The 10428-nt window shown below is 43.0% G+C and overlaps 1 protein-coding gene and 1 long non-coding RNA gene across 3 annotated transcripts in view; one reads left to right on the top strand and one right to left on the bottom strand.

The window, feature by feature from the left end:
- EPAS1 (endothelial PAS domain protein 1) overlaps positions 1 to 10428 on the top strand; it is a 96070-nt gene that overhangs the window by 69188 nt on the left and 16454 nt on the right. The window contains exons 5-6 of the mRNA XM_006159895.3: positions 418 to 536; positions 654 to 859. Of these exons, the coding sequence (XP_006159957.1) occupies positions 418 to 536; positions 654 to 859 (325 nt within the window). The remainder of the gene's footprint in view (positions 1 to 417; positions 537 to 653; positions 860 to 10428) is intronic.
- Positions 6672 to 10428, bottom strand: part of LOC114009901 (uncharacterized) — a 10907-nt gene continuing 7150 nt past the window's right edge. For both annotated transcript variants that reach the window (XR_003551289.1, XR_003551290.1), the window contains 2 exons: positions 8530 to 8607; positions 6672 to 7055 (listed from right to left, as the gene is read on the bottom strand). This is a non-coding gene — a long non-coding RNA (uncharacterized LOC114009901). The remainder of the gene's footprint in view (positions 7056 to 8529; positions 8608 to 10428) is intronic.

Raw genomic sequence — 10428 nt, 5'->3', positions numbered from 1 at the left:
GGGCTAACCCAAGAGGCTTATACCTGGGGAGGCTCACCCACACTGGGCCTGCAAATGCCTGCTGGAGAATGTAGGCCTGCCCCAGGAGAGATTTTGCTGAGATTGTAGCTAATCTCACTCAGCACCTAGCTACACTGAAATGGCCACTGACAGTGCTGGGTGCAGTGGGAAATGGAATGACGAAATGGCCCTACCTGCCAGGAGTTTGTGCTCTAGTGGAGGAGATAAGCTAAAGAGAAGAAAGCACTGTCCATACGCCAAGATGGAGCTCTGTGTTCCTGGTGGCTATAGGTGGGAAAAGAGCAGATACTTGGGAAGTACAATGAATTGCCCAGAAAAACTGCAACTTGGCACTTCTTGTGAATGTAAATATAAAACTAAATTCAATTGGTCCCTCCTCCACCCCACCCCATTCAGGCTCTGGTTTTGGGAAGAAAAGCAAAGATGTGTCCACAGAGCGGGACTTCTTCATGAGGATGAAGTGCACAGTCACCAACAGAGGCCGAACTGTCAACCTCAAGTCGGCCACCTGGAAGGTAGGACAGCATCAGACCTGGGTTGGAGTCCTGGGTGGGTAAGTGAGTGAAGCACTGCCCTCCACCCCGAGCACTCTCAGCCTCACACCTACCCCTCCATTGATTGCTGGTCTCCAGGTCTTGCACTGTACTGGCCAGGTGAAGGTGTACAACGACTGCCCTCCTCACAGTAGTCTCTGTGGCTACAAGGAGCCCCTGCTCTCCTGCCTCATTATTATGTGTGAGCCCATCCAGCACCCATCCCACATGGACATCCCCTTGGACAGCAAGACCTTTCTGAGTCGCCACAGTATGGACATGAAGTTCACCTACTGCGATGACAGGTAGGGGCCCAAGAATGTATGTGCTGTGAGCAGTGTGGGTCTCACATATGTGCGGATGAGTCTTTGAGAGAGGTAGGGACTAGGAATAAATGTACTGCTGCACAAGTCTGCAGGTGTGTGTCCTGTTTCCTTCATCAGCACCCCTCAGAGGTCCTCAACACCATATGCAATGGCCTCCCATTAACACAATACTGAGGCATCTGCAGAGCTGGTCTGGTGTGCAACTGTTGCCGTCACTGCTGCGTGTCTATATTTTTCAGTGTGTCAGACTTCTCCTACAGGGATGAGGGCTTAGAGAGCATTCCCTGAATCAGAGGCCAGACAGGAACTTCAGGCTCTGACCTGGACACTGAGCCATAGCTGATTGACTTCCCCTGGCTCTTCTCCATGACACTAGCTTTTCCCTCAGCCTCTGCACCTTCTGCATGCAGCTCCATTCTGGTCATTGTTTAGACTCGTTCTGAGGCTTTTAGATGAGGGAGCTGATCAAACTCTATCTCCAATGCCAGGCTCACTGGAAGTCTTCCTATGGCATGTAGTAGTGGCTAAGAGTGTAGGGCCTGGTGACAGATGGCCTAGGTTCAAATTAGTAGTCAATGTGCTGTGTTAGCTCTTAGTCTCACCTTCGCTGAGTTGAAGAAGCACCTAAGACTGCGTATTTAAACTACATTATCTCTAGTTATCAGCTCACATTGAGGACTGAATCAGTAAGGAACAGTCTGGAGCTGTCATAGGAAAAGTGTTTGTACCACACCCTGGTTCCTAACTCCCCCACATACTCTGCCTCTGGGAAGGGGGTGCCTGGTGGCCAGGAGGTGGGAGGAGGAAGATAGGGAAAAACAGGTGTGATGAGCACTGGTCGGCCTCAGGGAATGGGAAGGAAACACCAGAAGGGATCAGGTCTATAGCAGGCCTAGCTCAATTAAATGGCACCAAGGCTTGGTGATAGCTGTATGAAGAACTAGCTGTGTCCCTTAGGGCCAGGCTCTCCCTACCTGACCTCAGCTGTCTGAGGTCTGCAGTATCTAGAGTTGTGTTTTTTTCCGGAGTCAAAAATATTGTGGCAGCTCTTTACCACCCCCAATTTTTTGCCACTTCCCGCTCCTCTTCCAGGCTTCTCCTGGGGAAACCCAACATCTCCGTGCTCTTTCCTCTAATAGGGAGATAAAACTTTCTTGCACAGGGTCATCATAAAATGAGATCATGGCTAAGAAAACACTTTGAAAAGTACAAACACTAGAGCATACATGAGCCTTCTTGTTATTGCTTATATCTTACTTCCTGTCCTTGACCTTCCTCAAAGCAAAATCGCGCCACTACATGTAAGGAACGAGATCACTTCTGAAGGCATTTATTGACTAGAACCTAGAAGGGGAGGGAGAGACCACCAGCAAGTAACTACCGTGTTTTCTCCAGCCTGTAGAAAACCAGAAAGCCACAGGAAGACTGCCCAGATTCCCCTAAGCTCACTCACCCTTCCCCCATCAGCTGGACACCCCATGGCTATCTGGTTTCTCCATGGATGGGACCCTACCTTGAAGGCTAGACTGTTTCTTTCCTCTGATTCTAGACTGACGTGGTATTGGTTAGTGGCCCCTTCTTCGAATTGGCTACCACTGAGACCAGCAGATGGCATAGTGGTTATGTCACTGGAGTCCCAGACCCAGTGTCTTGAAATTCACACAAGGCACATGTATGTGCATGCTCAAGATCCCAGGAAGAGAATGGAAGAGAAGGGATTGTGGTGTGGCCATTCCCCCAAGGGACAATTTCTTACTTTTCCTCTCACTGTCTCTCTCCCCTACAAGTGCACATGCCCTAAGGCCAAAACTTCTTTAAAAAAAAAAAAAAAGGAAAGAAAGAATTGGTCACCACTTGTGGCACAGTTTCAGAACTTCTGTAAGCATATTCTTGACTCATTCCTGTCCCTGACTTCATAGGGAGAAAATGTCATGTATGAAGCCTTTTGTCCTGGAACTTTGACATAGCCAGCATTTATTGTAGTTGTTAGTTTTGTGGTTGTGATGATGATCATTAAAGAGAAAGATTGTTCCAAAGACAGGTACCAGAGGAATTTGTGTTATAGGTGAGGTTACTTCTCAGAGAAAGTCTTTATTTTTAAAGGAACTTTCTGGGAAGAAGACACAGTTTTGTTACATTCACCTCTCTGACTAGTCTTCTGAGGTAACACGGGAAATTCCAATGCCTAGGCCACTGGTCACTGGCTTTGAGAAGAGGCAATGCTCAGCATGCCTTAGCCACACAGCCTGTGGCTGACAAGGGCACGTCTATGGTGGGTCTCTGTAGCACTGGAAAAACCCTATTGTCCTAGAAATAACTTGCCCTCCCTGGATAATAGAAAAGAAGGTAGTGTTCTGTTTTGTTTTGCTTTGTTTTGTTTGCTTGTTTATTTAAAGCTTAAGACTTTGATCCTTATTGAAGTGAGAATAAAAAAAAAATCTCCTGGAAAGGGTAATTCATGATCCTTTATTCATCATCTGGGTTCAAATGAGTTTCAGGTAATATTCTGAAAGTGTGAAACTTGGAAAAAGGAAGAAGAGGCAGGGAACTCAAGGAATTGAATGCTTAAGAGTGGTGGAAGAGGAAATGTACACAGAAGGGGAGAAACACTGTTCTGACTTCCTAGTCTGGTCTAGGACTGGTAGGCAGAGTAGATATTGGTTTAAAGGAACCTGTGATTTCAGGCTTTGTGACTCATAGTAGGAGGGTGATAATACTTGTAAATTCTGCTGGACACACTGCATTTTCAGCAAAATCTTGCCTTTCAAGACACATAATTATATGACTCCAGTTCTGAGATCAGTGGTGCTGGAGAGGTGGGTATATGGCTTTTAAAGACATAGAGTGCCGTGCACACCGAAGTTGTGTCTAACCGATTAGCAGATTAGTTAACAAGGACACAGACATGGCTTAGTGTATGAAGCGACTATTTTAAGTCCTTAATCCCTAAGTGTTATTTCTCCATTGCTTTGATGAGGACTGGAACTTGTTTTGTTTTGTTTTCATTCTTTCTATTAGGATGGGGAGGTGCACTTGTGTGCATATGCACACACACACACACACACACACACACACACATACATATGCTTCTTAATATGCTTCTGAGAAAAAATGCTTCAAAAACCAACAGCTACATGTGATAGGTAGCAGGAGGGCAGAGCTCTTCATTTTAATCAGGAAATTCACTAAGTTTATTGACCATTGACACACATGAGGGGTTATAATATTCCACAAAGAGGATTGTTTTCTCATAGGAAAATTAGGAAATGTAAGGCAATTCAAATCTGCAAAAATCACTTTTGAGGACATCGGTACTTCTCCTGGATGTATGGAGGCCACAGATGTAATTAGACAAACCAATCAAACAAAAACAAACAACAAATCAAAAGAGTCATGAAAAAAAAGAGAACGGAGATGAAAGTTGGGAAAGAAATAGAGAAAAGATTCTAATCCTGTGTTTAACTCCAGTCTTCTAAAATCAGTTGAATTAGAGACAACTTATTCTGAAGCACCTGTAATTGAATGAAGGAATGCAGATGGTTCAAAATGCATTTATCAGAAGACCATATTAAGTCTCGTATTGATTATTCAAAACATTTTAAAAAGTGAATTCTGTAACAATTTATATGCCAGTCACATTTATGTATTGAATATATGTGGTCCATTATTGTATTCATAGACAGTCATGGCAGTAAAGTTGACTAGCAAGACTAAAGAAGAATGTCTTCCTGATTATCAGCGCAATTAATGATGGTGTGTCTATTTATGACACACAGGCGTTATACTGTCTCCTAAAATATGAACAACCAGTTCATGAACGGCTATTTATTGAGCCTCTGCTATATATCTAACCTTGTATATATCTGCCAGAGCCTGTGATATCAAAGAAGAAAAGGAGATGATTCCTGATCTGAACAGTTTAGCTTGAGATGAAAGCAACTTAATGACACCACAGTGGATGACACAAGACGGAACATTCTATTCACCCAGAAGGAAGACAACAGTTGTTACCAAGTCATTTAACTTTGAAATGAAGTGGTTCTTAAACTCACATGAAGGTGCCATCTAGTGGTGAAAGAAAATAACTGTAAAGGAAGCCAAGCCCTCAAGGAGACAGAGGCAAAGTCTTCCTAATTCACATGTGATCCCACTGGGATTTTGTCAGTTTTATGAGTCTTCCTGTATCTTAGAAATAAATTATATAGGTTAAGTATGTAGGGAGAACCAGTATCAAAATTACATAAAAAATTCTAATTAACAAAGAGAGTCACGTATAGTTTGAGGGCAACCCTGTTTGGTGATTGGATTAAGGCAATAGACTGTGTAATGGTATCAGGAGTAGCAGCTTAATAAATTAAGATGCATGTATTCAAAATTCTGTGGATAAACACTTACCATGAATTCCTTTTATACAAATAAGTTGGGAATAATAAAGATGGGAAAGAGAGGGGAAAAGGTGAGAATTCTAAAGAGAATGCCAGTAAAAAAAATAAAGAGCAATGAGTTGTATAAGAAGACACACATCAAAACACCCAGAAGACGTTTTGAAACCTGAGAAGAACTTAAAATCTGACTCACTTCAGTCATCAGATTGTATGCTTTCATTGCATACTGAGATACTTAATACATTATTTTTTATTTTATTACTTTTTTATAATAAAAACTTTACCTTTAAAAAAATTTTAGAGGGTGGATGTCATCTTAAATTCAAGGTGATATTTCAGATTGATACATTACTTGCATTTTAATTTCTAAATATTTTTACAGATATGCACATTAGCCTTTCTCTGCATACCTTAAGTAAGAGAGTATAGTGTGTTTCTTTAGATCCCTGAGTTAAAAGAAATCTTAAATATTTTCCTTGTGCATTTCCTCAGCTGACAATGTTCTGAGACTGACCCTAGCAGAGTTCAATTATGTAAGAAATGCTTTTATCTTCTTCTGTCTAATCTCATCTGCTCAAAATACTCCCTCGAAGAGGTGCTCTACAAACTCTCTTTGGAATTTATTCCAAAGTTTAATAGATCTTGAAATCCAAAATTATTTCTTCTACATGATCTGTTTCTATCTTCCTACAACTGAAGGCAAATTTCCTCTTACTACTGTGGGTTTCAGGGTACTGAGAGGTCCTCAGAGCAGGTTCAATCTGGGTTTGAGCCCGGGCTGACTTCCTATGTACATATTCACTCTACAGGTACCCCATAACACACTACACTGGCAGGATGGAAATTGATTGTGAACTACAGAGCTGACTGCATAGATTTCCTATAACCATGTGATATTTGAGGAAAACACAATGCTTCAGGGGCCGGTCTATTACCTAATTGTTAAAGTATCCAGATTCCACATAGTCAACCAAGGTTTGAATTCCAGCCCCAGTGACTTGAAAAACATTCCCGACACTTGTGCATGTGTGCTCCAAATCCCAACAGGATAGAGAAATGGAGGGAAAGGGATTGTAGCATGACCACACCCATGGGGGGAGGGTGCTTTCTCTCCCAACCCGCTTGCCTGCCTGCCTTTCTGTCTCTGTCTCTCTCCCTATCTCTGCAGGCACTGTCTCTCTGTCTCTCTCTGGAAAGTGCACATGCCCTCTGGCAATTAAACACACACACATACACACATGCAGCTTCAAGACTGTTGTTTAAGTGAACACAATCTGGAGAAAATGCAGTAAAAATAACAAAGAATTGAAATCAGAGTTAGTGAATAGTCTAGATTTTATTAAAGAAAGACATCCTCAAGGCTTATAAACATGTTTAGAAACCTCAAATGAGGTGAATTGGGGGTAGCCTAGGAAAAGCCATGGTTGGAAGGGTAAAGGAAAGAGAAAAGACTTTAAGTATTTATTAGCAAATGCATTCTTTGGAAAACAAAAGATGGTTACAAAAACTTTTATCCTCTTAAATAGTTTAAATGCTCTTCAGCCATCTTGTTTACATGATTAGTGTACTTGGCAAATCCTTTACTTGGGTAGGGAAGGGGTAAAAGCTGCAGCCAGACCTCATTTGACTCCAAATGGTGGTATCTGAAGTGGAGGAGCTAGACTGCCTCCTTCCACTAGGACAGGGCTTGGTAGGTACCTGCAGGTGAGCTCCGTGGGCCTGTGGCTGGAGTTCTGCTTCTTAAAGTGACAGCAGTGACACTGTAGCCCAGAGAATCAGTTTCTTCCTAGCTGCCAGGGTTATGGGTAGTCCATTTTGAGCATTCGTAAGAGTAAAGAGCAATGAATCGCTCGTCATACACTTTGAAAGACTCTGTCACTCTGAAGCCTAAGCTTGGAGTAACTAAAATTTACCAACACTTTTTTCTCTGTATTTTCTCTTTTTCCTCTACTTCATGGCTGCCTGCTTTTGTCTACATCTCTCCACTCTTCCCTGAGTCTGCTGCATTTTTTTTACTTTATGATTAAAGAAATATGTGTTTCTTGTTGGAAATCTGACGAATTAAGTTATGTTACATCTTTCTCAAGATAGAACAGTCCTGCTGAGTTGACTTCTCAATTTCTGGGTGACCCCAGGCTGATATTTTTTTTCTCCAGTGAGTCGGGGCCCTTAATTAGAAAGGAGAAAGAGTTCCCCTGCCCTAGCAGAGAAGGCAGATGAGACTGTTATCATAGCCTGGCTTGGGGGGCGGGGCTGGTCTGAGCCTGGGGAATGAGCAGGGAAGGCCCTTTGGGCTGCAGTCACTGACCCTATAAACAAACTGGGTTCGTTCACCTCCCTGCGGCGTCTACGTGCCTGCAGATGAGGGCGAATGACCATTAACTTTAAGTTGGGGTTTCCTGGCTTTGTGAAGTCTGACAACTCAAACGTTCTTCAATTGTGTTTGGGGTATGTGTATTTCCCAGTTTTTATAGCAGTCTGTTTAAAAGACTGAAGAAAGAGACATTAAATATTTATTTTAGTTGACAAGATAAATGAAAGCTGCTACTGGGAAGATAGCTGGCCATTCCGAAATCTAGGTTTGTTTGTCCACTTCCAAAACATGCCCATTGTGTGCCTTTGAATGGATGATACATTAATTAGATTTTTAAAAAACATTTTATTATGAGCCGATTATAATAAATATTTTCTTTGAACATTTTAATTTAAAGATTCTAATCTTGAAAGGATATTTAATTCCTATAAGGGGTAAAAATCATATCTTTCCCAGAATGCATGTTGACTCATTTGGAGGGTCTCTAGGAAATTCTAGACCTTCCCAGGAACAGAGGCAGTTTATCTGCAAATCAGTGAACCTGTAAATGGCCAGCCAGTTGTCACCAGGGCTTACCAGTACAGTTGTGATTCTTAGGCCAAGCCTGAAATGCATTTGACTTGACAGAACTATTTGGTTATAAGGCCAACTCTTTCGTCTCCTTGTTGTCCATGGTCTCCACCTCAGCTAAGGCACCAGCCCTAGGGTCAGGCTGCCAGGAAATCTGTCCATTGCTAATTACGTACAGAGACCTCTCTGCTCAGGGCCAAGTGAGGGGACAAATCCTGCCCTGAGACCGGCTTGCTGGCACATGTGAGCTGCTAAAATCTCACTGGAGAAATCTCCACTGGGCTGAATCAGCTGAGAACTAAGCCTCTCAGTCCTGTTGAGCTGCCCCTTATTTGACAAAGGCTTTAACCCTCAAAGCCTTACTCAGGCAGAGAACTCACCTCTTCTCTGGCCACTTCAAAAGCAGACACAGAATGAAGAAAGAGTGAACTGATTCTCATGGCTGGGTCCACTGGAGGCTGTATGAGAGAGAGAGGGAGAAACTATGTATGTCTAAGTGACACACTAGTTTTCACTGAGACAGTTAATCATGCTCTAGAAAGAAAAGTAGATTGTTAGCACCCAGGTTCCTTAGCAGTGCTGGAATGGACAGGGCTCTGGTGGTAATTTAGGTTCAAAGATAAATTAATCTACTGATCAGCTGCTCAAGTATTTACTAAGCACCCACCAAGAAGACATTGTACCAAAGTAGAAGATTGGCCCTTAGGACAGGAGTTGACAGCCTAAGATGTGAAAGAACAAATGCAAACTTCTCTGTGATATTGTGCACACCCCTTAGGACTTCATAAGGAGACATTGGTGAGGGCTGCAGGAATTGGAGATGGCTTTATAGAGAAGACAAGGCCTTGAGCTGGCCCTGCAACAGTCAAGACATGGAGAAGAGGAGGCATAAAGGTTCTGCAGCAAGAACAAGTTCGCTAGGTGTGGGGAACTGAGGAGAGGGGTCCACCAGGGCAGAGCTCACACGACATGCTGCAGATGCATGGAGACTAGATTCTGGGAAGCTAGGAAGATAGAGTTTACTCTTAATATGGCTGGCAATACGGAAAGCTATAGATGCTTAAATAAAGAGCAACAAGATGGCAATAGTATTTTAGGACAATTTAGTATAACACCTGTATGTAAAGTAACCCACTTGGAGAGTGATTGAGAAAAAGGACAGGAAGCCAAGAAGCCACTACTTCTGCTTTCAGCTTCTGCATTCCTCTCCATGCTCTTAATCCTGAGCACAGGGACATGGCAGGACCATCCCCAGCCATGCATTCTAAAACTGAGTTATGGTCATAAAAATACAGCATCTCTTCTAACTCACACTAGGCCAAATATTTAAGACAGTGAAACCATGAGGAAAAATGTGTGTGATAAAGATCTTGAGAAGTAATATTTAGGTATGATATGGGAAAGTGGCCAATCTGGTGGTTTTAATTATTTCAGTACCAAGCAAAGAGTCCAGAGTGCTGAGTGATTCTTCATAATTCTCCACATTGACCTTTTCCCTGTCCACTTCCCATCAAAACAGACACTTTACAGAATGAAGAGACCTTTGGGACAGCCAAGCCCCGTCACTTCAGAGCTGCCTACTGCTCATAGAGTGAACACAGAGGCACGTTTCTACCACGAGGATTTCATATTTCTTCCTCTCAGTAACTCTCGTCCTCCCTTCTTTCCTTGAAATAGGGAGGGACAAGTAGGGGAAGCCACAGAAGGCATACCTGATGTCTTTGGGTACCTGAGGTCACAGGCAGGACCCACACCACCAGTCAAGCAAAGCCTCAGGAGAAGTGAGGGGTGAAGTACAACTGGGGTTCTACCTTCCTGGGCTCTAACACACAGAAAAAGGTGGCTGCATGCTGTTTACTCATGTGGGACCACATGTCTTGTCATTTATACTAGAATGATCTCAGTCTAGTCACCAAGAGGCCCCACTTTCATTCCTCCTTTTTTTTTTTTTAATGATTTCTAGCTTATATATAATTGACGTGTATCTTGGTGGGATACAGTGTGATTTTCTAAGGCATGCATACAGTGCACAATAATCAAATTGAGGATATACTCATATTCATCTCCCACTTTCATTCTTGCTGTGTCCCTGGACACATGTGTCAACATCAAGCAAATTGTCCCCCCTTGTTTCTTATTGCAAAAACTGGGCCATGGGGATATGCAAGCCCTTTGGAGTGGTTCTTGGAGGACAGGCCTCTGTGTGTAGTGGAAGTGGGATGTGGGAGAGGGAGTTCTCTGAACAGGAGCTCTTCCTCTCTCCCAGACATGCCTTCAGG

Source organism: Tupaia chinensis, unplaced genomic scaffold (assembly GCF_000334495.1).
Source record: "Tupaia chinensis unplaced genomic scaffold, TupChi_1.0 Scaffold000661_1, whole genome shotgun sequence".
Lineage (NCBI taxonomy): Eukaryota > Metazoa > Chordata > Mammalia > Scandentia > Tupaiidae > Tupaia > Tupaia belangeri.
This window is presented reverse-complemented; position numbering and strand designations above follow the sequence as displayed.